At 45.6% G+C, this 25,103-nt stretch overlaps 12 protein-coding genes across 12 annotated transcripts; 8 read left to right on the top strand and 4 right to left on the bottom strand.

Annotated features, from left to right (window-relative positions):
* Positions 1-380: 380 nt before the first annotated feature.
* Positions 381-2,236, top strand: TREMEDRAFT_26852 (uncharacterized protein; the record flags this gene model as incomplete). The annotated part of the gene is made up of 5 exons (XM_007000742.1): positions 381-605; positions 961-1,160; positions 1,470-1,572; positions 1,907-2,131; positions 2,162-2,236. The coding sequence occupies 5 exons, from the start codon at positions 381-383 to the stop codon at positions 2,234-2,236; spliced, it is 828 nt and encodes a 275-aa protein (XP_007000804.1).
* Positions 2,237-2,406: 170 nt separating this feature from the next.
* On the bottom strand, positions 2,407-4,438 carry TREMEDRAFT_42179 (uncharacterized protein; the record flags this gene model as incomplete). The annotated part of the gene is made up of 7 exons (XM_007000940.1): positions 2,407-2,656; positions 2,783-3,166; positions 3,232-3,292; positions 3,403-3,723; positions 3,770-3,876; positions 3,921-3,990; positions 4,040-4,438. 7 exons carry the CDS (start codon positions 4,436-4,438, stop codon positions 2,421-2,423), a joined length of 1,578 nt encoding a protein of 525 aa, XP_007001002.1. The 3' UTR covers positions 2,407-2,420.
* Positions 4,439-4,649: 211 nt separating this feature from the next.
* On the top strand, positions 4,650-6,014 carry TREMEDRAFT_37146 (uncharacterized protein). The gene is made up of 4 exons (XM_007000810.1): positions 4,650-4,710; positions 4,759-4,850; positions 5,043-5,238; positions 5,434-6,014. Exons 1-4 carry the CDS (start codon positions 4,708-4,710, stop codon positions 5,929-5,931), a joined length of 789 nt encoding a protein of 262 aa, XP_007000872.1. The 5' UTR covers positions 4,650-4,707; the 3' UTR covers positions 5,932-6,014.
* A 231-nt stretch (positions 6,015-6,245) lies between these two features.
* On the top strand, positions 6,246-6,898 carry TREMEDRAFT_59263 (uncharacterized protein; the record flags this gene model as incomplete). Its single annotated transcript, XM_007001528.1, has 2 exons — positions 6,246-6,668; positions 6,797-6,898. The coding sequence occupies 2 exons, from the start codon at positions 6,246-6,248 to the stop codon at positions 6,896-6,898; spliced, it is 525 nt and encodes a 174-aa protein (XP_007001590.1).
* A 418-nt stretch (positions 6,899-7,316) lies between these two features.
* Positions 7,317-8,640, top strand: TREMEDRAFT_59262 (uncharacterized protein; the record flags this gene model as incomplete). The annotated part of the gene is made up of 3 exons (XM_007001527.1): positions 7,317-7,703; positions 8,346-8,552; positions 8,596-8,640. The coding sequence occupies 3 exons, from the start codon at positions 7,317-7,319 to the stop codon at positions 8,638-8,640; spliced, it is 639 nt and encodes a 212-aa protein (XP_007001589.1).
* A 1,885-nt stretch (positions 8,641-10,525) lies between these two features.
* TREMEDRAFT_56123 (uncharacterized protein) lies at positions 10,526-11,433 on the top strand. Its single transcript, XM_007001019.1, has 2 exons — positions 10,526-10,708; positions 10,827-11,433. The coding sequence occupies exon 2, from the start codon at positions 11,003-11,005 to the stop codon at positions 11,372-11,374; it is 372 nt and encodes a 123-aa protein (XP_007001081.1). The 5' UTR covers positions 10,526-10,708; positions 10,827-11,002; the 3' UTR covers positions 11,375-11,433.
* A 219-nt stretch (positions 11,434-11,652) lies between these two features.
* On the top strand, positions 11,653-12,453 carry TREMEDRAFT_24461 (uncharacterized protein; the record flags this gene model as incomplete). The annotated part of the gene is made up of 2 exons (XM_007000439.1): positions 11,653-12,072; positions 12,148-12,453. The coding sequence occupies 2 exons, from the start codon at positions 11,653-11,655 to the stop codon at positions 12,451-12,453; spliced, it is 726 nt and encodes a 241-aa protein (XP_007000501.1).
* A 798-nt stretch (positions 12,454-13,251) lies between these two features.
* On the top strand, positions 13,252-14,315 carry TREMEDRAFT_59260 (uncharacterized protein; the record flags this gene model as incomplete). Its single annotated transcript, XM_007001526.1, has 3 exons — positions 13,252-13,287; positions 13,490-13,552; positions 13,602-14,315. 3 exons carry the CDS (start codon positions 13,252-13,254, stop codon positions 14,313-14,315), a joined length of 813 nt encoding a protein of 270 aa, XP_007001588.1.
* Positions 14,316-14,778: 463 nt separating this feature from the next.
* On the bottom strand, positions 14,779-17,220 carry TREMEDRAFT_59259 (uncharacterized protein; the record flags this gene model as incomplete). Its single annotated transcript, XM_007001525.1, has 7 exons — positions 14,779-14,966; positions 15,160-15,479; positions 15,698-16,026; positions 16,255-16,322; positions 16,455-16,855; positions 17,023-17,078; positions 17,122-17,220. The coding sequence occupies 7 exons, from the start codon at positions 17,218-17,220 to the stop codon at positions 14,779-14,781; spliced, it is 1,461 nt and encodes a 486-aa protein (XP_007001587.1).
* Positions 17,221-17,302: 82 nt separating this feature from the next.
* TREMEDRAFT_37142 (uncharacterized protein) lies at positions 17,303-19,547 on the bottom strand. The gene is made up of 10 exons (XM_007000809.1): positions 19,461-19,547; positions 19,288-19,303; positions 19,032-19,070; positions 18,814-18,906; positions 18,573-18,769; positions 18,298-18,529; positions 18,078-18,253; positions 17,607-18,039; positions 17,534-17,558; positions 17,303-17,481 (listed from the first exon to the last, which is right to left on the bottom strand). The coding sequence occupies exons 1-10, from the start codon at positions 19,491-19,493 to the stop codon at positions 17,397-17,399; spliced, it is 1,329 nt and encodes a 442-aa protein (XP_007000871.1). The 5' UTR covers positions 19,494-19,547; the 3' UTR covers positions 17,303-17,396.
* Positions 19,548-20,794: 1,247 nt separating this feature from the next.
* Positions 20,795-22,167, top strand: TREMEDRAFT_26340 (uncharacterized protein; the record flags this gene model as incomplete). The annotated part of the gene is made up of 10 exons (XM_007000691.1): positions 20,795-21,033; positions 21,084-21,182; positions 21,240-21,303; positions 21,350-21,440; positions 21,510-21,583; positions 21,632-21,677; positions 21,723-21,763; positions 21,811-21,880; positions 21,973-22,090; positions 22,134-22,167. 10 exons carry the CDS (start codon positions 20,795-20,797, stop codon positions 22,165-22,167), a joined length of 876 nt encoding a protein of 291 aa, XP_007000753.1.
* Positions 22,168-22,893: 726 nt separating this feature from the next.
* Positions 22,894-24,649, bottom strand: TREMEDRAFT_22163 (uncharacterized protein; the record flags this gene model as incomplete). Its single annotated transcript, XM_007000395.1, has 3 exons — positions 22,894-23,501; positions 23,885-24,094; positions 24,433-24,649. Coding segments are annotated over 3 exons (1,035 nt in total), but the record flags the coding sequence as incomplete, so codon positions are not given.
* Between the last annotated feature and the right edge of the window lie 454 nt (positions 24,650-25,103).

The following is a 25,103-nucleotide window of genomic DNA, read 5'->3' as shown; positions in this document are numbered from 1 at the left end:
ATGACGACGTACGGCGTACGACGTGGAGGTGTGGCGCAACTCGAAAGATGAGAGAGACAGACAGCAGAAGAGAAGGAAGAGAGAAGGGAAATCGAATTCATCGGGTGAACCGGCCGAAACCGACCTCCACCCTGCAAGTCCACCACCCATTACCTCCCCTCTGCGAGCGAGTAGTATCAACAAAATTGTCAGTTCTTCCTTCTTCGACTCAACATCTTCCCTCATACAAATATTCACCCCATTCCAATCCTCTATTCTCATCTCCATCATTCACTTCCGACGACGACTCCCTCCCCACTTCTCTCCCCGTGTCACCATCACTCGACCACTTGATTCAATAGAATACCACCAAATTGCCAATTAACCCCCTCCCCCACGCCATGGCCCATCAGAATTCGTTGGAGAATCACAAGTCGAAGACGTACGAGACCCACGCCTCTTTCGTTTATTCGGTCCAGAATACTAGTCCGGTTTTATCCCTTTTGAATGCGCAGCCAGGAGAGAGGATCATAGACCTCGGATGTGGGACGGGACACTTGACAGAGTTGATCAAAGATCAAGTGGGGGAGGGCGAAGTGATAGGGGTCGATTCGTCCACTTCCATGGTAAGTTTTGTGTTTCTCCCTGACAATTCTCAGTTGAGATATGCTTGAGTATCTCATCAAATGTCTTATTATGACATTTAGTAGTGACTCAAGGGCTCTCTCCCGCCCAGCCTCCGCCCTCGCCCTCGTCCTTCTCTGCTCTTTCCTCCACAGATTCGCAGAGCTGATCTGATTTCCGGATTCCAATTCAATGCAGAGGAATGCGGCGATGAAACCAAAATTAATCACTTTGAGGGTTCCACATGACGGAGAACCTGGTGGGGCGAATGAACCACGGAGACGAAGCGAGACCAAGGTTTGACAAGTACGGAGATGATACCGTGACAAGGAAAAGAGACGAAGGACTAACATCCAGTTGGAAAAAGCAAGGTCCAAATTATCCAAGATCACTTACATTCAAGCGGACATTCAATCCCTTCCTACAACTCTTGACCCTTCTTACAAAGGCACTTTCGATGCAGTTTTCACTTCGGCAACCCTTCATTGGTGTAAAGATGATCCATTGGGAGTGTTGAAAAGTGTGGAATGGTTATTGAAACCAGGTGGGAGGATGGCGTTTGAATTTGGAGGTTTTGGTAATACGTCAGTTTACTTGTTTCTACTTGCCTGCTTACCCAGACCCTCGTCCGTTTTATCCGTTAACATTAACTCGAATACCTTCTGTCATCCTTTCTGAGATTATGACATCGAGAAGGGGCGGAAAAGGTACGACTGCAAGCCCAAGTATCACCCTTTGGATCCGGTCTCCTTCCTGAAGAAATGTTCGACCTACTTTCGAGTCATTTTCGATACCTACGAGTAAAGCGAAAGAATTCAGAGGTCTGAAACAAGTGAGAGGCGAAGAGAGTATGGACTAATCAATAGGGTTGGAGTGAGAGCTAGTATACATCGAGTACTTCGTAATAAAAACATAGATCCGGTACCGTTAGATCCATGGTATTTCCCCACTGTTCAACAATACACAGATGTGAGTGATCCACCTCTTCTTTCCTCACTATCGTTCCTCATACTCTCTGACACTACCTCACTTTTGCACAATCTGCAAACGCCCTTTGTAGCAACTAAATTCACTATTCCCAATCATTCAATATACCAACTCGGTCACGTACTCTACTCCATCGAAAACATTTCTTGTATTCAAATACCCCTCGTATCTCATCCCCTCATTAATTCTTTCAGACGCAGGTGTCCTCTCCCTTTTCTTCTCCGTGTGACATGTGACAAGGGAGAACTACCTTCTGGGCCCATTCTGAATCACTTACATCCTCAAAGTGGAGCTGAAAAAATAAACTAACTCATAGCTCATCTCTCAAACTTGTTTAAAACCTACTCAAATCGCCCTTCATCCCCGACCTACAGCCCTAAACACCGATATCATAGGTTGGCTCGAAACGTTCGTTCGGAACACTTTTTTCATCTCTCTTTCTGAATCAGAAGCGGTCAAGTTGATGGAAGAGATACAAGAAGATTGTAGAGTTGATTGTTATTGGTCTTCTTCTTCTCCTGGGATCGGTATTAAGTCTGACGTATTGACCGAAGGAGAGATAAAGGAGAAGCAAGAGAAAGGGGAGAAGAAAGAAGGATGGGAGATTATGTATGTTAGATTAAGGGGATTGTTAGTGAAACCTTAATAAGAATATACATTCACTACACGTGGATCAGTCTGATTTGATCTCACGGGTTCAGATTGAAAAAGTACATTGTACTTGGTGAATTAGAGATGGATTATAGATTGAGTTTCAGGGACTAGTGGGTAGATATGCAGTATGAATAAAATATTATTGATATGACTTGATTCAAACGATACCAAGAATATTACATCACCTCTAATTGTAATCTCGAATTCCAATCTGACATTTCTACCCCACTGAACTCTTCTTCTTCACATACTACCGTCAAACCTTCTTCCCATTTCTCTCCTGTGACACTACCGTGTTTCTCTTTTTCATCAGACTCGTCATCGTACAAAAGACAGAAATGGTCGGTATCTTGAACAACCAGAGATTGTCCATCTGGTGCCCAGTGGATATCATGTGCAACGAATGGTGTTACTGCTGGTCAGTTTCTCACAATTGTCCTCTCAACCAGGATTTTGGCTCTGCCTGACGTTGTGATGAGGGACGAGTATATATGGGGGACGAGGGTTTAAAAGGGAGTATGGTTGTTCCGACACGTACAACTGGGAATTCCAATACCTTCCATCAACCCCCCTTTCTCCTCTTCACCAGATTTCTCACCATCAACCCATCCACTCTCTCCGTCCCAGATATACACTCCCCCAGTTCGCGTAACGACGGCCAATCTCTTCCCTTTCGGAGCCCAGCTAACATTTCTGACTATCGAGGAGAAAGAGATAGAAGTTAGGTGAGTGACGTTGGGAACGGCACCTGGTGAAGGTAAGAAAGTGTGAATGTGAATGACGCATGGTTGATCTTCTTTTCGTATGAGAAGAAGGGAAGAATCGGAGTTGAAAGAAAGATCGGTGATACCCATCTTGGGATGGGATTTCGAGAGATCTGGCCGAATGCTTTGTAGTGGTGCAGGAATGGAGAGACGGTCGACTGGAGGTGAGCTGAACGGACAACTGAGAAAATAGGGAAGGAGTAGTGAGGATGGAAAGACTGACATTGGATGATACCTCTACCACGAGTATCTTGGATCCATGAAGCAGGTTCTCTCCATACTGTCTGTCTATGAGCTCGGTCCGCGTGATTGGAATTAGACCATGAATCAGATGTTGGGGCTCTCAGAATGACAGAAAAGAGATAGATGTGAGTAAAGGGTAAATGCTCACCACGCCCGACTCTGAAGTCTTGTTTCCCCATTGCATCACAGCCACACATCCCCAACCATCATTATCCAACACCCTCACTCTTCCATCCCATCCACCCAGAGCTAAGAATCTTCCTCCTAACGCCCAAGCCATGATACGTATTCCCAAACCTGGATCTTCGTTGTTCATCCCAAAGCTCGTGGAAGCGGGTGTGAAATGTGTTAAACATGGTCCGAGAGGAGAATAGATATGGGCGGCATAGTGTAGATGATTATCGGCTGTTGCGATGTATCGACCGCAAGGGGACCAAGATAACAAATGGGTATCTTCATGTAAAGGGAAGTGCTACTTTGTGAGTAAAACATTTGATAGCGATAAAGAATGAACTGACGCGAAGGAGAGAGAAAGAATCGAAAGAATCGTAGATACCTAGATGATCACGACCTGAATGACGCTCTACGACAGATAGGTATCGTCCGTCGGGAGACCAAGTATGAGCTTGCTTGTCAGCTGGACATGACCGACCTGGGACGAGAGCTGACTTTCTGGTGATTTAGGGTATTGTATCATACCAACTTCTCCCGTCTCTAGATTGTAGATGGTCAATCTCAGCTATACTTCAGTTCACTCCCTCAGTGTAGTAAAGATCTTAATGACTTACACCATGTTCAGACCAAGCAAGAACTTCATGTCCCCCCTTGGCCCATTCCACCTTGATCAGCCCCTCAACTCCTCCACCTATTCTGACCATCTCACCACCTTCTCCATCACCTGCCACAGCCAAACCAAACACCCAGGCATTACCACGTCCATAAGATAACAGATACCTTCCATCCGACGACCACAGAAGCTGTTCCACAGAGAGCTCTTCGGATGCACGAGACGGACCCGCCGACTGGGAGGCAGAAAGACATTGGTAAGTCCTCACGATGGACAGGTTCGAAGTGGATCTGACGATGACCCGAGATTGATACGCCGTAGCGAGGAAAGTAGACCCAGGAGAGAAAGCGAGGATAGATGAGTTGAATAGACGTGAAAAGTCGTAACCTGTGCCGGCCATGATAACAAACCCAGCGTGTTCACCGTTGTGTACTGTACAAAGTTGAGTTTGGTTGTTGAACAGAAATCAAAATCAAAAGCACTCGCGTCGTCGGAGAACACCTGCCACAGAGCGGTCTTTGAATAATGCCGTCAAATGCCGATGCCATGCTGCGTAGATGAAAGAATGCGTGTCGTTCAACTTTGTTTTTCCATCCATCTTTCGGTGCAGACTTTTCATGTGACCGATGGGTCACTTGGTCTGCCCTCAAATCTATAAACTTTAAAGAAATGGTCAGCTCAAACCTTTATATGTCAGTAAACAAAGCGCTGATTCATCAGGCCAGTAGACCCACTGCCCGTCGCACACCTCCCCCAAGTATCGGACAAGATAAATGGGATGCAGAACTCGCCAGAACTGACATCTCGAAAAAGTGAGTGATTTGGACTCATCCATCCATTGTGTATCGTTCACAACTTGTATGATGAGATATTGTAACGCAAGTGGGAATCTCTCCTAAAATTTTTGAGGACACTCTTTACTCTGCCCCTCTGATCCCCTGTTTACTCCTCTTCGTCTGTCTTTCATATGGTTTGAGAAGAAAGTCAGGGGGGCTGACCAGAAGTGATCTGAACGCATTGATATATGACTACCTCGTCATTGAAGGATTCTCCGACGCTGCTGTTGAATTCGCTCGGGAAACCGGCCTTCCTTCTGAAGTCGACGAAGCGAGCATTCGTGAGCGGATGGAAATACGCGAGGCTGTGGAGGAAGGTCGTGTAGAAGAGGCCGTCAAAAGGGTGAACGAGTTGGATCCAGAGGTAAGTTGATCGCCATCCATGATACAACACAACTTATATTTCGCACCTCCCCAAAGATTTAACAAACATGCACCACGCTTAGCCGGCTTCGGCAAGGCCATGCTGAAATACCTGTTACACAGACCTGATATGAGGGGTCATCTACAATCTATCCTTTCCTTGTCTTCTGTCTCACGGACAATGCTGACATGAGAGATATTGGACAACAACCCTCCCCTTCTTTTCCACCTTCACCTACTCCGTCTCATCGAGTACATACGAGAGGAACAGATTGATAAAGCGCTCGAGTTCGCCACGCAAGAACTCGCACCTCGCGGCGCACAACATCCAGAATTTCTGGATGATCTAGAACGTACCATGGCTCTCCTCGCTTTCCCCGATTTGGCCAAGTACGCCGACGACGCCACATCATCTTCCCAGCCCCCTCCTCCCCCTGAAACCTTGGCGTTATTCCAGGATCCCGCTTTCACACCCATCATCCAACTCATGCGACGGAGTCAGAGAGTTAAAATTGCCAAAGAATTGAACGCGGCCATACTGGAGAGTAATGGACAAGGTATGGAAACCAAGTTGAGCGGACTGGTAAGACTCATGGCTTGGGGAGAGGAAAAGTTGGAGACGAGTGGGATGGCTTTACCTAATATTGAAAAGTATCGAGGGAGGAAATGGGCGGAAGCCGTGTTGTCCGAATGATTGGTTGGACCTTAGGGATCAGGTGAAATGACGTTGTATTGTTGTAGTAAGTACTGATATGTGCATGGTATACTCTTGAAATGACATCTGATTGCAGTTTCACCATGCCATCACACCATAGCACGTTGGATTAAAGGCGACATCTGTTCAGCGTACCTTTCATCCCATCGAGAAAGGAAGGAGTGTGCGATTTCGATTGACGACAACATACAAATCTGATTTCATAATCATCCTCATCCTCTTTCCACATCTTACACTTGAAGCTCACTCTGCCAATTCATTTTCTCCAACTGAACGATATCACAACCCCCATAATGAGCGGAACATGGTCAACGGTCACTACGATCCCACGCGAAATCGAAGAAGAGAAAGTCCTAGTCGATCTCATCCTGCAGGTCAATAGCAATGCCTGTAGCTGTTCCCTAGAATATATCATCGACCTCGCTTTAGAGCGTACCGAATCTGCTCTTTTTTACAGTTCAAAGCCAAGACAACTATCCTTTGGCACGAAATTCAACTACCAACTCCATCTGGATATCGATCACCCCTATTCGAGATCTAGACATGTCACTCTCACCATGAACATATCAGGCAATTTGACTTATCCGCTCACTATCACGAACACACTAGAAGAGGATTCGGAACTGAAAAGAGATGCGTCTATAGGTTTCTCAAAGAGATTTGATAGTCAAGCGACTTTTCGATCTGATGTTGAAGAAGATTGTTATCCTATACTTGTGCGTTTTAAAACAATGCTAGATGAGACCGTCGTCGGAGTGGAGGATCATTATGTCCGTCCTAAGCTGTTAAGTACCCTTACTCAGTAGGTTTCCCTTGAAACTACCATTCATACTAGATATGGAAGTCACAAATTTTGGAAGATTGTCAGATGGTCGAAGAGCGAAACGTAGATTCATGGAAGGAAGGAATGAATGATGATACTTTCAAGGGTTCCACTCAGATATAATCAATTCCACAATGAGCATAATCATTGATATCAAACACCTCTAACACCTCTCAGATCTTTAAATGACCAACGTTGGAAACTCACCGTTGATCTCAGGAGAAGACTCTGACGACATTGATTTGACCTGGGGATTAGTGAAGATGATGTTTGTTATCCAAATATAATCACATCATCTGACATCACCATGACATATCTCTGTTTCACCTCTCCGTTTCAGAGAAAGAATGAGAGATACGAATAAGAATGAATGGAGTTGAAAATCGCCGTCTTAAAAAACGAGAACATGTCATCCTCATTCTTCTCAACTGTTCACTGCTTTCAAATATCATATCATCCTCCATCTCTTCATCTTTTATATAACGAAATCCTGTCATTTGACAATTAGAACAACTCGATTGAATAAACGTAATTCGTCATAATGTCAGAAAGAGAAATCAGTACCTTCACACCTACCACAATTCAATTTCCCAACACAATTGATAACGCTACAGAAGGTTTTCAAATCTCATTAACCTTGTCAATTACTGATGATCCACCATCATATGGACATCACTACGAAGTTCGGGGGAGAACTTCAACTACTGTTCAAGCTATTTTAGATTGGAGAAGTCAACATGACAGAACATCAACAGAAATGACTTTTAACGCTTCTTTAGATCTTACCATTATACATACTTCTCTAACTTATAAACAAGTGGATGTGAAATTAAGAGTTGTTGGAAGTGTCAACTACGTACGGGAAACTTCACAAGACGGTAGACATACTTTGGTAACACCAAGATTAACATTTTCAAGTCAAGCAAGAGTGAGTCGATCGAATATCGGAAGTGTAGCATGGTATCCTATAGATATTGATGTGGACGTTGTACATGATGGTTATACGGAGCGAATTCCGACTACTTTGACTCTTTCTGAAAGTTGAACTGATCAGTTGTTACATTCTTTGATAGTCATTGAATGTCAGGAGATGATTGTAGACTTGGTATCATCAATCATGAATTTACTGCTTTAGTGGACTTATAACTTGATGAGGTTTACTTAACAGGTCATGTTGATTCATTATTATTCTAGTTGGTCATTGCATCTCCGTACGATCACTTGAGAGTCAGTAATCGGTGGCCATACACACATGACCGTATCAACTGGACGTCTTGAAGCCCCGACTACAGACAGATATGATCCTTTCAGTCTTCTATAGTAGCCAGGGATGAAACGTCACACCTGACAAGACGCGTTACCTGAGTGCGTTGAGATATCCTTTATTCTTTGGACCACTCTGCCAGATAGTGGAGGTCAGTCGAGAAAAGAGAGAAGGAGAGGAAATGGTCGAGAGGCCTTCCAAGTTTTCGTACTCACCTACGACGATAAAGCACTCGATCATCGAATGTCCTCTGCCAATCGTCACTTCACACTAACTCCACTTCCTTGAATTCTTAAATTACCCTAGTCAAGCTTGACAATCATGGAGAACACTACCGCCCTCACTACCGCAAGTACCAATCAAACATTCAAACAACAACTCAGTCAAGCACTCATCTACACAAAACATCTCTCCCGAGTGGACCAAATTACCAATTCGTTACCATCCGCTTTAGCCACGATGTCGGATCTCAAACCTTATCTTGACCATATCACCAGTTTGACAGATCCTTGCGTGAGTTATGACGATGATTACGCCGTAGAACTTCACATGACAGTCACCTATAGTGGAGGAAGTAGGAAGGTCATGGCTAGGTTCATAGTCGGTCCGAGGGAAAGTACCATGACTGCGACTTAGCATGTTGTACGTTGATTCGTACTTCAAGTATTTGTCTCTTTTGAATGAATTATCTCCATGTGGGCTATAGCTCGATCTTGTACTTGTATGTGTCATGGCCAAAAAGTGCCGTAATAGCGAAAGAGTGGTTGGTCGGTTTCGAACATGATACATCTCCTTCATTATCACGTCAGGAGCAGCCTGAAAGGAGTGAAGATATTCTAAGCATCAGCGACTGCCTTTCTCACTCTTTCACATGTCGCTTGTTTACCGAGAGAAGGCTGGCGGGAGATGGAAAATATGATCATACCATTCTTGAACCAGCACGTATTCTGATCTTATGATACAATCAACTCATACGTTTACTCACAATTGATCAGTTAGTAAATCAACAAGAACATCAACCAAATCATCATGCCAGACCAAACCGCGATGACCTCCATGAGTCTATCTCCAAACCAGGAAACACAGATAACTTCGAGCACACCTCCGGATTCACTCGATGAATTCTTCCTTGGAACCTCCCTGACCATCCCATGTACATTCGAACGCTCCACTGTCACATCGCAAGTCACAGTCAAGCTTCGGACTTATACTGCTCCATCGTCACGCCCCATATTCAACTTGAAGATCTGTTTACCAGAGGAGACATCCCCGGTCACATTCACGCAACAGGTCTTGGTTACTTTGACCCACACGATCAACCCAAGTACGGTGGGCGAGTTGACGAACATTACTCCCTCTATTCCACTTTTACCACCTCATATATTCAGAGCTGAAAGTTGGCAAGATCCGGGACTGGTGGGAGATCAATGGTACGCCGATGTTTACTTGTCCATCGAGTGTGAAGGAAAGAGAAAAAAATCGGTGGCGAGGTTGACATCTGGGTTGGAAGGACACTCTGTCGTTGTCTGGGAATCAAGGGCGATGCGGTCGTTGATATCAAGCGAATAGTAACGTGCATTTTGTCATACCTCAATGCTGAGGGTGAATGTTGGGGTGATTGGATCATGGAATGAGTTCTCGTTCAGGACTGGATGGCATTCAATATCGAACACACATGTCTTTGTCATTATTGCGCTTGACATGCATGGTCCGCTTCGATCGGAGCCGTCCGTTATCTGCTGTTGTCGGAGTATTGTTCAAGCAGATCTCTTGATGGTCGTGTGGCCGAGATACTGCGATGACAATCTCCTCAATGAGGTGCAGCTCCTTTTTGTCTGGTCTTCGCGTGGCACTTATGCCGTCCATTCACCTGATCTCGTGATATGTACTGATTTCTTCTTCAGACCTTTTCAGTATCAACCAACACAATCGATCCTGCTGTCATGTCCAACAAGACAATAATGGAGACTCGTGTCCTCTCTATGAAGCATACCAATCTAGGCACCTCCACCATCCCACTCTCGAAAGAAGAGCTGATCGTGGCCTTTAGTTTTCCAGTCGCGAGCGTAGATTCCACCGTCAAACCGGAGGTCACTGTCTCCGTGACCGCTTCCGCTTCCCCTCTTGGCATGTCCTGCTTTGGCATCCGTCTAAGCACCAGGGACGAAATCACGCCAGAAAGAGTCACACAAGAGGTGGGATTTTCGATCGCCAATACAACGCCACAATCTCCAAGTGTGTGGTTTACTAGATCCCCTGTTGGATCCGAAGAACTCTTGCGCTGATATTATGCTGTCGGTCAAGTACGATGGGAAGAGTCAGGGCGTGAGGAGTAGGGTAACGTTTGGTCCAGGGGGTAGTTCGATGACTGCTACGACTATAACGTAGATGTTTCATACTCGATGCCAGAATGAGCATGTGTCGATTGCGGTTGACTGATGAACGTAAATGAATTATCTTGTCTTCACCTGCATATTTGACACAATTGCATCTGTTTTGGCCGTCCGTTCACATGAGATGTCCTTCGTTTAGTCGGAATGTCGACAGATTTGACAATGTCAATGTATGTGATTCGAAATGAGATGTTCAATGATATTCCTTTTACGAGGCTGCTTGACTGGTCTAATCATTATGAGATCGCTTAGCGGACAGCGGATAACAATTATTCGCTAGAGTATTATCAGCTCCGGGATCCACTTCTCGAACGAACGACATCGCTACTTAACATACCACCCACTACCCCTCCAAGGCGTATCATATAACCGTAAGATAACAAGATGGCCTCACAAGATGCGATTTCAAACCCGACCAGTTCCACAGCATCGTCCACCTCTAGCAGCCCAAGTAGAGAGCTCGCTGTCGAAGTCAAATACAAGATCTCAAGGACCAACTTGACGACCAAGCCACAAGTGACGGGCACATTGCTTGCTTATAGTCCTTCAACGGCGTATCAACGATTCAGAATGGGCTTCGCGATGGATGATATGAGCGACGTCCGGAACTACTCTCAACGGATTACTCTCACTATCGCTCCGACGACCTACTGGCCTTACGATGACGATGTGGTCGCATTGGCACCTTTGGAGGCGCCGCTCGCCATGCTCCCAGGTTTAGAGCCACACAGTTTCGGTATGAAAACGCTTCAAGACCCCCAGCTGAGCGTAAATGAGTCGTACGCTGATTTACATTTGAAGGTCACGTATGACGGACAGAGTGAAGATGTGGCGGTTGGTTTCAAGTTTGGGGCGGAGGGGGATACATTCGACTGTGGGCCCGCCAACGAGTATAGGTGGTGGTCCGTTCGAGTGACCAATGGTTCGACATTATCGTACTGAATAGTCGTACTCGTCGTACTGTTTACTGCTTGACCTTCCATACTAGAATTATGGGGGTGAAGAGGATGATGAGGAGAAGTGGAGAAGATTGATGGAATGGAATGCATGATGAATGACGTCGTGATGGTCTCCACCCGGCACCACCCGGTCCGACTCTCTTTCCCTACACATATCTTGTTACTGCCATCATACTCTTGGTTCACTTTCCCCGTACTATATATCCACCTGGCAGCCCATTCGGATCGAATACACCGTAGATACCACTCATGACCCGAGACATGAGCACCATCACCTCCAACGGTGTCAAAGCCTACGAAGCAGCCTCACACGAACTCACCCTTCCCTCTTCCGAACCCCGTCCAATACTCATCATAGTCATGGGACCCGGGTCTTGTGGTAAATCTACCATAGGCGAGTCAGTTTCCCGGGCTCTTCATCTACCATTCGTAGATGGCGACTCCTTGCATCCTCAGTCGAACATCGACAAGATGTCATCAGGCACACCATTGAACGATGATGACCGTTTACCATGGTTGGCGTTGATACGGAGTACGGCGGAGAGGGTGTGTAAGGAGCAATGGGACAAGAAGGAGGTGTATAAGAGGGAAGAAGGGGGCGTGGGGAGAGCAGGGGTGATCATAGCGTGTTCGGCTTTGAAAAGGTGGTATAGAGATATATTGCGGGGAATAGGAGATGCTGTTCCCCCTCCTAAAGATGATCTCGTGAGTTCATACCACTTCTTCTGATTTTACACCTTCTCATCTGATCCCTAGCCCATCGATCACCCACACGCAACATCAGAGAAGAAAGCACATAAACCAGCAACTGACAATCTCCTCACCCTCTTCCTCTACTGTCGCGGTTCGAGGATACTGCTCGAAGAACGGATATCAGCTCGACAGGGACATTTTTTCGGACCGAAAATGTTAGATTCGCAATTGACAATATTGGAAGATCCTGTTACTTCCGGCGAAGAGGGTGTGGCAGTGGTAGATATCGAAGGAGGTAGGGAGGACGTGGCAAGACGGGCGGAGAGGTCAGTGAGGGAGTTGGTCGGGAGCGAGGAAGGTATGAGATAGAGGGTACTTGTTGTCTCATGGAACTTCTGATCGGAGTGTCCCTTCTAGGGTGACGAGTGGGGGTTTAGAAGAAAGCTAGACCTCGGGAGAAGTACAGTGTACAGTGGGCACATGTTTCGTTCACAACTGCTGGTATAGTACCTCTGTCAATGGTGTGGAACTTGGTTTGCATGGTGGGGCTAAGAATGAGTCTGAGGTCATCCTTTGACCGCACAATCCGGACTTGATGGAAACCAGCTGCCCAGCTACGCTATGCCCCCCCTGTAGCCTTGATGAGTGACTTTAGACTAACTTACTCGTACACTACTATCTATCGTGGTATGCTACATGTTGCTATAGCTTGTCAAGTTGTTGTCGACGGGTACAATACAGTACACGGGACAGGGTAAGTAACAATCTCATCGCCTCACCCTCGGTCGGTTCTCACTTCGGCCCCCGAAGACAAAGTCAGTTTTCTAATCCTTTTTGCATCTTCCCCCCCTTGTGGTCCTTTGTTCCCTTACTCTGCTTGCTTCTCATTCCCGTAACCGACCAGAGAAAGTATCACAGCGACGAACACGGATCATCTCAATCTCTCTAGTACCAAAGGTGCATGCTACCTATCGCATCGACTACTTACACTCTTCCACGCGTTAAAAGTAACGATCTTGTCTCAAACATCGACTGCGATTCTTCGACCCGCAGCAAACACCCCTCTTCTAGACTATCGAACCGCTTCACACGTACTCGTCCCTTTTATTTCGAATTGTAGTGGTTGAAGGGAGGTAGGAAAATAGAAAGAGACATAATTCATAGGGCATGTCAACTTGTCCACCCATCAATGCCCCAGGCGAGGTGAGTCGTCTTCCGCAACTACATGTCGAAGTGCGCTAATCGCATGTTTGTCTATATCCCATGTGTTTTTGACTCTTGCCAAATGTACCATATCTCCTTTACTTCTGACCGTTCCACAAATAGGGTGAAGACTGTTTCTTCTGTGCTGTAAGTCATCCCACATCTGTTGTGAACGTGCGGGTGTGGCTCAGCTGATTTGTAGGATGGAATACATTGGGATACACACAGGATAGGATGGGCAGTAGCAGGAGGTTGTGCGGCTCTGGTACGTCTGCTTCATTCGTCCGACATGAAGAGTTGTGTTGACTAGAAAGACACCCAATTCATATCAACGTTTAGCCGATAACAACGTATCTCCTAATCAAAATTCTCGACCATTACCTGATTTTTCTCAAAAGTTTGATACTTCTCAATCTCAAAACCCAACACAATACCCATTTCCTAAATATCCACCTCAACCTACTACCTATCCTCCCATTTCGACCCAAACAGAAAGTCATCAAAATGGTCAAGATCCAGTTCAAATGCCTTCTCCACATCCATTTGCTTTACCACAAAACCAGAATAATCAATCTCATTTATCCCCACCATCAGATTACGGACGTATGAATAGTTATAACAGTGGATTAAGTTCAAATACTGGTAATACGCAATATATGACACCTAATCAAACACCTGACGGTAGAGATTCTTTCGTTTCTGCTTCGGCAACTACTTTCCCTAATGCCAGACCGACGGGACAAGGACTCATTTCAGGTCAAAGTCAAGGGGATGGACAAGGATGGAGTCAACAATCACAGCCACAACAACGTACAGTATGGAATGAACAAGGACAAGAAGGATTGGAAGGAAATAGAAGAATAGAAGAGCAAAGGTTTAAACCTCATTTACAATATCCACCACCACCTCATTTATCACGACAATCGGTAGAACCTCCTACATACACTGCTGAACGTTCGGAGAGTGATCAAGTTAGATGGTCACAAGGATCTGAAAATGGTATACCTGGGAATCCAAGGTTGTATTGAAGAGCATTCGACATCGATGATTTTGTTATTGATGTAGGTATGTAGCGGTAGTGATGATGATCTGAAACAAAAGTAGAAATTAGAAGGAATTTAAATCTTGGTTTATTGATATTTGTTATGGACATTTGTTTTACTGGTTTTCCTTTTTTATTAGATAGATGCATCGATTATGCTTATGCTTCACTTCTCTCACCGATTTGATCAACGAAGATTTCACCAAGTGTTCTTCGATACCGACATTGGATTGACCTAACTCACTTATGCTCATCGTCCACACGAGCCGAATGTGACCAGACAAGAGATCCAATGGAAACTCTGGAGCGAGCAATGTCTCACTCATCCGTGGCTGATTGATCAAGGCGGAAATGAGTTGTAAGTATGATAGGAGGATAGTCGCATGAGGGACGTGATCATTTCAACAAGAACAAGAATGATAAAGTCGATTTTACACTTGCATGCATTATCATTTCTTCTTGAAAAACCCTTGTAATGTACTTTGTCCCGATCCCCCTCTCTTGGGTGCTACGACGGGAGGTGGTTTCATCTTCATCTTTGATGCTTGCGTTTTATTTTCTTCTTTCACTTCTTTCAAAGTCGGAGACGAGTCATCATCGCCAGAAATAGATTCTTCCGACCAATAATCTTTTGTCACTGATGAATCAGCGATCTCCTCGGCTCATATGAAGCCATGTCCACCTAAGACCCTATAGAATCAAAATACTCGATAAGGGTTCAGTGAATTCTGGAGGTTGCACGAGTCCGTCAAGCAAAGCGAAAAAAGAAACAGCTGACTACCGGAGAAGTGAGGAAGGAGAAGTATTGACAGACAAGAGAGAAAACTCACCCATATATCCCTTTTCGTTCATCTCCGATTTACTCTTCTTGACTTTCCGTCTTTTTCTTCCTCCCTCCACTATCGTATCTCCATCTCGTTTTTCAGACTTGTTTTTGATAGCTTTTTCACCTGAATCGAACTCGGCTTCTTGATCTGAATCAGAGTTCATATCCACGTCCATACTCATCATGGCTTCCATAGCTGCAGTATCATCTCTTTGTCTTTGAGATGAGCTGGGGTTGGTGGTTGTTGAAGGCTCGGCATGGGAGGACACGGGGTTGTTGGGTTGGTTGGGAGTGAGGGACGGTTTCTTCTTTGATTTATCTTTACTCTGTGAAGTCTAGATATAAGCCTTTCATTCATTCGATAATAATCGAATCTACATTTGTATTGGAGAAGACGAGTATATGAGTGGCAGCAAACCAAGTTGTCGCAAATGCACGGAAAGGGGGAAAGAGTGATAGAGGTCATTGTTGAATCTATTCGCAATGGGGAAGTTTGAGAAGAAAGAATAAGACGAGAAAGGAGAAAGTATATATATACTGACTTTGGGTTCTGGTGAAGTTCTTTCTTCACTTTCAACTCTTCTCCTTCCTTCTCTTTTTCATTCTTGCCTTTATCTTTCACTTTTGACCCTTTTGTAGAAGACGTCTTTACAGCTTCCACTTTCTCTTTCTCCAATGTAACCGTTTTAGACGATTCCTTCGATTTGTCCTTTGACGAATTCCCGGATTTCTTATCAAATGACATACCTCCATCTTTCATCTTCGCTTCAGAAACGAAAGCATCACCTGTGATGGTTCCGTATAATTGAGGATTATGATATGTCTCCATAGATCTTAGTTGTACAGAGGGGATGAGATATTGAGCTGGGTCCTGTCATTCAGTTGGAGATTCAAGAGTATATTCTCAGTCAGAAAGGGGAACCACACCTGGCGAGGAACATGATGCGGAGAGCTTTTTAGGCGATTGAGATAAACGCAAGGGAGGGAAGTGGGGAGAAGGGGAAGAGACACTTCTTTTAGAGTTAGATAGTGCGACGATATGTGAAGAGAGTGAGAATGAAGGCGTTCGATACAAGGGAGATAAAAGGTATATCCTCACATTGATCGGTCCGGGGGATAAAGAATATATATGTATATTGACTTCAGGTCTGAACAAGGTTTTTTTCTCTAAGACGTCAGTTTATTTCTACACGTTTCAGAAACTCTTGTGTCTACATCACTCAAATAGAACAATTCGACAGAAGAGGAAAGAAGAGAATATGAGGTTAATAATATGGAGAAAGGTTGAGAATGACATACCTTCCAACTTCTCTTTTCCAACTAAAACAACACCCCATCGTTCAACCTCTTGCACTCTCATTTCTTCATCCTCATTCCCACCCCCTGCGTCATGTCGTATTCCCCCCTTGATCCCATCTTCAGAAGCTTCATCACTGCCCATACTCATCTCTCCCAACTTCCCATCATTCAGTTCACCAGCCAAATCAATCTCGCCATCTTCAGAATTCCTCTCATCATCCGATACTTGGTCCATGTCGACGATCCTCACGTTACCCAAATGTGCCAGACTGCCCGCTGGGAGAGACGGACCATCGTGATGGATTTGAGTCTGGGTGAGGGAAGAGGTAGGGAGTAGGTTTCCAGTGAGGATGTAAGTTGGGTAGAGGGAGGGATGGGAGGTGTAGTGAGATAAAAGTAGACTGGGTGTTAGTGCTCATACTTCTCAAATTGAGTACTCTCGGCTAATCGGAGGACTCGGAGCGAGGTTTGAAGGTTTAGAAAGAGATCAAAGACAGATAGCGCTGGAGGTTGAGAGGCGTTGATAAGGGATAGGGCCCCAGGAGAGGAGAGCACAGAGACAACTCACTTCTTGGCTTCATTATTGTGACATCCCACTTCCCGAGCGACCTCTCGGAAGGTTACCTCAGAGATCAGCTTGTAACAATCTAATTTCGACGACCCTCACCAGTCTATGCTCGTTCTCTATCCAGTGTGTCAGTCTTCTGCCTGCCAGCTTGACGCGGTCCGCTGCCGTCGAGGGGGAAGGCATAGCGAATGTGGGCATGGTGACAGTCAGCAAAGTCAGAGAGACAGAAGTCGACGCGAGTTGGGTGCTCCCAGGTGGAGGCGCGCTCTCTTATGACCTATGACTTGTTCATCATGATGCATTGCTCCTCTGCGCCATCCTCTTCCTTTTTTGATCTCGTTCACCACTCTATAAACATTCACGATACTTATTGCTTACTCCGAGTGAAGAGCAGGGGCTGTGGGTCCAGCGGACAACCCCTTGCTGCCTGCATACACGACACCCTCACCGAGCTCTTCCCTGCACATTTGTCAGCTATACTCCAATATGAGCACAAATTCAGATCACTCACTCGATACGGAGAAGCTGGTTGTACTCTGGTATAAAGTCAGCCTTGTACACTCAGTAACTACAGAGTCACTCACTGGCCATACGCTCGGAACGGCATGGAGCACCAGTCTTGATCTGTCCAGTCTTGAGGGCCACCGACAAGTCGGCGATGTAAGTCGATTCCGTCTCTCCGGATCGGTGAGAGGTCATGACACCCCAGCCGTTAGATTGAGCAAGCTGTACAGCTTGAATGGACTCGGTGATGGTACCGATCTGGTTGATCTTGAGTAAAAGACCGTTGCACGCTTTCTTCTCGATGGCGGTCTTGATGCGGAGAGGGTTGGTTACCAGCAAGTCGTCACCGACACATTGGATCTTGAGGTCAGGGATGAACTTGGACCATGCGGGCCAGTCATCCTCGTGGAAGGGATCCTCAATGGTGCAGATATCGTACTTGGCAAAGTAGCTCTGGTAGAGCTCAGCGAGCTGGTCATCGGTGAGCCATTTGGAAGAGTCCGAGTTGGGGTTCTGCACGTCAGTTTCTGGTCGCGGAACTCAAAGCTCACCTTGAAATCAAGGTCGTATTTTCCGTCCTTGTAGAACTCAGAAGAAGCGACATCGAGACCGATTTGGACCTTTCCGGTGTAACCAGCTTTCTCAATGGCCTCGGTCAAAAGGTCGAGAGACTCCTCGGCACCGGAAACGTTGGGGGCGAAACCACCCTCGTCACCGACATTAGCGGCTGTTATTTTAACTGGTGTTCTGAGATTGACGCTTCAAACTCACCATCAATGCCAAATTTGGCAATGATAACTTTCTTAAGAGTGTGGTATGTCTCTGTACCCATTTTCATGGCCTCGGTGAAGGATGAAGCGCCAGTGGGGAGAATCATGAACTCCTGGAAGGCAAGAGCATTACCGGCGTGGGATCCACCGTTAATGACGTTGAACGAGGGGCAGGGCATGACGAAATCGGTCACACCAGCAAGGGAGGCAAGGTACTTGTAGAGGGGAAGACCCTCATCATTAGGTAAAGTCTGCTCTCGAAAGCAAAGGACGTACTTTCTCGGCCGCGGCAGCTTGAGATACAGTCATGGAGACACCAAGGAGCGCATTAGCACCCAATTTTCCCTTGTTGTCCGTCCCATCGGTCTTGATGAGAAGATCGTCGATGTCCTTCTGAGACGTAACAGGGAGCTTGGACTCGATCAAAGCGGGGCCGAGAATTTTGTTGACATTCTCGACGGCTTTGAGGACACCTGTTGCATAAGTTCTAGTCAGTAATGTAGGAGAAATAACTCACCTTTACCCATGTAGTCCTTCCCTTTGTCACGAAGTTCGACGGCTTCGTGAGCACCTGTGGAAGCACCAGAGGGCACTTGGGCACGGAACATGCCTGAGCGTGAGTGATATCATCTTTTCAACATGACATCTTATCATGCCACAAAATGTCTCAGCCTGGGGGCGGAGGGGTTGTGGAAGGGGGAATAACAAAGGGAATGAGGGGAACACTTTACTCACCCTTTTCGGTGTAGAGGTCAACCTCTACTGTAGGGTTGCGTGATGTCGTCAAGCGTCATATCAAGAGGAAGTCGATGGAGGGATAAGTCATATTGTGGAGAAATAGGGATTAGGTTCAAGTGCAACAGCAGAAGAACGCTCAATGTTAGCTTGAACATTCATTCCTTTGTTCAAGGAGTCGTCAGCGTATTGGAGACGTAACAGCCCGACCTATGTATGAATGAGTGAAGATGAGATCTATGAAATTGAGACTCATCTCTAGAGTCAAAGATCTATCAAAGTCAGTCTCTATCTTCTCTACGCCCAGTGCAAAGCTTTCATGACGACGTTCCCACGATATGACAACACACATTTGCGAGTGGAAGAGCCACGATGTGCTCACCATTGTGTGAGAGATGAGGGGTAGGAACGTCAACAGATCTCACTCACCTGACGAGCAAACACTTTGGTAACGACCGACATGGCTGAAGATGATACTTTTTGTATTCAGAGAAAGGAAGATGAGATAGAGAGGCAGATAGGAGTGCGGAATGCCCAGTCGATGGAAAGGGAAAGTGGAATGTGGGGGAAAGACCGTTTATCACCGACAAAGTGACGAAATGCCACGTGGCGAACGGTAAACACCCCACTGCCGCCGGTAGCGGACTACTACACTGTGGACACTGGCCAGTGGCCAGTGGCCTGGGTAGTGCCATGCAGCATGCAGTAGTGCCCAGTGGAGCAAGAGCCAGTTGACCCAAGTACGACCAGATACTCGGGGTGAAATGATATCGGAAGGAGGGACTTCGAAGTGTTCAGCTCCCATGAGAAGAACCATGTGGTTAAAACATACAAGCGAGTTGTCGGATCAACTCGACACACAGCTCCCTCGGCTTCGTAGATCGTAGATCTCCTCATTACCAGACGTACACACCACTAAGAACGTCCCCACCCTCACTTGAATCACAAGATGATGTGCCTTTTCCAGATATAAGTACCCACATCGTGTATTCCTGCTCCATGTCACTATGCTCCGACTTGGACCGTGTTTCAAAGGGTCATAGACGGACTGTCACCACCATTGACAGCCCAATCCCAGTGATGCTCTCTCATTAAGCAGAGTTCCGCCAGGTATGAGTCCGACCTACCTAGTGACTGACCGGCTCGGCTACCCTCTGGACTTCTCTCACCCTGAAGAAAAAAATAGACCTCTTTTCATGTGGCGCTCTCGTCTGGGGTCAATACGATGGAGTTGTGAGTCATAGATTGGATGAGATTCAAAAATTTCTTAATCGGCTATGCCTGTCGAGTTACTACCGAGCACATGGCATCCGTAGTCCCACTCACTCCTGAGCTCCTGAGGCCAGAGTACAGTGTTTATGAGAGAGAGGAAGATAGCGGTCAGGTTCAAACATTTTTCTCGGTCTTCGGTCTCCCCATTTCCGGCTTTCTCGGCTTGCCGGCCACTAACAAATCATTAGGAAAGATTTACTAATCCCTTCCAAACCGCCACAAGGGGGAATTCAAATTGGGATAAGTAAAAGTAAGGAAAGAACGCGACTTGACGCTCGGACCTGTCAAAACGTTCGGGAAACAGCACAACCTGTTTTTTTTCGCTCTTTCCACTTTGCACTTTCACCCCTCATTCCTACTCTACCTTACACCTTTTCCCACTTTTCGTCATTCTTCACACTTGTTAAAGAGCCCCTTCCTTCACACCCTTACTCAGTAGAAGGGACTCATAACCCGGCTCAACGGTTCACACTCTTTTCATCGTCCTCATCATGCAGTCTTACGCCCAAAACGCCGCTGCGGAAATAACTCAGCTCAAGGCATGGACCCCAGGTCCAGGTCCCCTTTACACGACATTGACCGGAACATGGTCTCTCCTCGGTCTTCCCAATCCCCCAGCCGAGTTGACGAGCTGGTTCAGTGGTCTCAGTCCTCTAAGCACTCAAAAGGCCGTCGTCGCTGCTATAGGATCATATCTGTTGATCATTTTCGGTGGAAGGGAGCTTATGCGGTGGGTCAAACATATATCTCCGTTTTCGAGACGTATGCTGATTTAGATAGCTCTAGAGCGCCTTTCAAGCTCACTTTACCATTCCAAGCACATAATCTCTTTCTCACCGTTGGATCATTGATCCTGCTTTCTCTCATGCTGGAGGAAATGTGAGTTTCCTCCGGATTTTCTCCAGCCATCTTGGAGAAGGTTTGGCTCATGGACAGCATTCCTGTGTGGCTTCGACATGGATTCTTTTGGGCTATATGTAACCGTAAAGCTTACACACCTGTGAGTGTTGGAACATTCAGTCACCGAATTTTGCTCACCGCCCTAGCGCCTCGTTTCGTACTACATGGTCAACTACTATATCAAATACATAGAACTCATCGACACGGTTTTCCTCGTTTTGAAGAAGAAACCCCTGGGTATGTTCAATCCCTTTTGATCTTATCAACAATTCTATCAAGACTGAAGATGGTCAGCGCTGACAGTAGCTTTCCTCCACGTCTTTCACCATGCTGCTACCGCAATCCTCTGTTTCACCCAGCTGGAAGGCGAAACATCGGTGGTACGTCCTATCTCCAGCATGAGCTGTGGATGCCAGACTGACCAATAGCAATGGGTCGTAATCTCTCTGAATCTTTCCGTTCACGTCGTCATGTGTGAGTAGCCGGAGGTGCATCATGCTTGGCCCAGCTGACGTGAAGACTATTACTACTTTGCGACTGCAGGCGGAGCGAAGATCTGGGTGAGTGACGTGATGATAAGCGTTAGAGATGATCACTGACACTTCAGTGGAAACGATACCTCACCACGATGCAGATCGTCCAGTTTGTTATCGACCTATTCATTGTCTTCTTCGCCAGTAAGTCTCTTTCTCCAATCTTATATTCCGAACGATTTTGGCTGGTTCCCATTGTGATACGTGATTGTCAAGGGACCGTTGTTGATATTCAGCTTCCCAGCACTTTAGCTACAAATACAACGTCCCATGTATTGGCGAGTGTGCAGGAAGCGAAGGTGCTGCACTGTTCGGCTGTGGCTTGCTGTCCAGCTACCTCTTGCTCTTCATCGCGTAAGTCTTCTTTGTGTAGAGCCAACACTTGCTGACCAGACAGATTCTACCGCACCACATACAAGAAAGCAAGGTAAGCTCTTTGATCATCAGAAACTTGTACGACATTGATATCGTAGCGCCAAGAAGGCTAAAGAAGCCGCCAGTCGGGTTGCTAATGGAACGTCTAACGGTGACGTCCGTGGTTCGGCCAAGAGCAAGGTGGGTTTATCTGACGATGAGCATGAGTCAGCTGACAGAGACAGTAGGTCATCAAAGAAGACAGCCGAGGAGTTGTGGTCATCACCGAGGTGCACTAACATGAGGGGATTTCAATGGCTTTGAAGGGACGGATCTATGGTAGGTGGGAATCAAAGTCGTGGAGTAGTAGACGGTGGACAATGGACGTCGGAAGAGGGGGAGACGGTAGGATCCTATGATAATTAACATTTGGATATGGGAGCATCTCATGAAACACTGAACGGATATGGCATTTGGGCGACATACAAAACAACGCCTTTTATATACCCTTTTGTGATTGGTTATACCTGAATTTTTCAGAAAATGCATCAATATGGTTCAAATATATTATCCTTTTTTATATGTACATACCCCTTTTTTTCCCAAATTGACGCTCATCAACTTCACTCTGGATGTTGTCCTTTTTCTCTCTGGGGACTTCTCCCTGGACTGATACTTTTACTTCTCGTGTAATCCGTATGAGCTGCCAATTGAGTGAAATTTTGTAATCTAGGAGTTTCCGTCATCCCTCCTGCTCCTACTCCTCCATTCATACCTCCATTTCCTATATTTGAATTACCTGTCAAAGGCATTTTTTCACTTCCAATATTAATCCCTCTAGCTTGCATTTGAGAACCTTCCAATTCTATAGCATCTCCACATAAAAAACTCCACCAACCCATCATTAAAGGAATGGTAGCTGCATGCCATAAAGAATGAGCATCGACCATTCTGAAAAAAGGAGCGAAATCTAATAATTCCAAACTCATAGATAATAATGTTAATCCTACTAATATAACGGGTGTTAAAGCATCATGAGGTAATGGTCTTTCTAATGGATCTCTAGATAAATATGGACGTGGCCATGATATTTTCTTTGAAAGTAGAGTGAAACTTGGGAATTTTAAGAAAAATGATAATGAGAATAATGACCATAGAAGATGATGGAGAAGACCTAAAGAAAGTGCGAAATGAGTGTGATAACCGTATGGGAAAGAACCGATGGGGAAAGAGAGTAAGTAAGTGAAATGACCTAAGATAAGACATGTGAAAAGGATGATGAGTGGTAGGATTGTGCGAGATGTTTGAAGTGGAGTTTGGAGATGAAATATACGGATTATGGTATAAAGTAGGGATGATGCGATTGTTAAAGTGGCGGAAAAGTAATCGAGACGTTCGGTAAGTGGGGTATCTGATTGTTAGTGAAAAGAGTTCGGTTTGTATGAATGAAGACTGAAGACATTTGCTCGGGAATATCATCATAAAAATCATCTTCGAAATACGGTGAGAAACCATATCTTTCCTTCACTGTTTCAGTAGCGTTGGATGACGATCAAACGGAGAGATATCATGATCAAGGACGGGCGAATGATTTCTCTGTGAAGGTGGGATGTATCATTTCCATAGTGGAATAATAAAGCCCAATCTCGGGTCTCTGAGAATTTACAACGGCGGAGGTTGAGGTGATAAGAGGACGTGTGTATATGAATCAAAGTGAAACAGAGGGGACTAACGATGAGGAACACGAAGATGAAGAATTCACGAAAATGAAGAATACGAAGAGAATGTACTCACCTCTACAATGAAAGACAGAACTCCAAAACCAAGTATTGATTTGTACCCAAGCCATACCTTCTAACCATCGTCTTAATTTATTTTCCTTCCTTACTCTTCGTTTAATTTCTTGTAATCCTCGTAAATTGACCCAGAGGTTTCCTAAGGACATGATGACGGAGAAAGGTTCTTGGATTGGACCTAAACGATAAAATACCCATTTCCCGTAAACTGAAGATCAGTCAAACCTTTCCAATCCTCTTGCTCGTCTCTCTCTCTCCCATAAAGTATGATCAGGACAGTCTGCTTTTCACTCCACCTCGCACTCTCCTCCAAACTCACTGAACGAGATGATATGTTGTCGCTCTTGGCCCTTGACACTTTTCGATCTACACCACAACCTGTCATATATCTCCATAACCCACATCATCATGACTTATCCTCTTCTTCAATCTACTCATAGATTGAAGTCGCGTCTCAACTCCTCATCGTGTCATGTCTCACATTCATCAACTTCGACTGGTTCATTGATGGTGTAGGAGAGAACGACGAGATAGAAAACAACTCACATTGATGATATCTCGATCCAGGTCTTATATTATCCGTAAAACTATGTGAACAACTATATTTGCAATCATCCTCACAAGTCCATCCCAGACCCCGTAGCCAGATCGGGACAGGAGGTTGAGAAGGATCACAATAAGTGACTTTACATCCTTTTAAACAATGTTGAAAAGTTGGGTTTCTATCCCCTGAAGAGGCCAAAACGAAGGAAGGGAGAACCAGGAATGTCCATAGTAAGATTAGATGCTGTCGGGAGGGGAACATTGTATGTTGATTTTGTTAGAGAATTGGGGATAAGACATGAAGTGGAGAGAGAGGGAAGGGAAGGGAAGGAATGTGGCACTACTCTCAACGTGGCACTTTCAGTTCTGTTTCACTTGAGTCACTGGTCATTGATCACTGATTCTTGGCGACTTGAGAGCGTGTGTGCGTGTACGCGTTCGCGTTCCCTTCACCAGTGAGACTTAAGCATCCTACAAGCTAAACGAGGAGAAATGAAAAGATAGTTGAAAAGAAAGAAAGAATTTGATGGTTCCTCATCAAAACTTTCACGACTACTCAAAGAGGAAAATTCCTATAATTCGATAACGACTTAGGGCACCACCCGAAGTGACCCCGGGCACCACCTTTGGCGTGCCTAATTCAAGGTGGGGCGTGCCTACTCTCTGTAAGTCAT

The sequence above is a fragment of the Tremella mesenterica genome (assembly GCF_000271645.1).
Source record: "Tremella mesenterica DSM 1558 unplaced genomic scaffold TREMEscaffold_1, whole genome shotgun sequence".
NCBI lineage: Eukaryota > Fungi > Basidiomycota > Tremellomycetes > Tremellales > Tremellaceae > Tremella > Tremella mesenterica.
The sequence above is the reverse complement of the archived record's forward strand: the minus strand, read 5'-3'. Positions and strand labels throughout refer to the sequence as shown.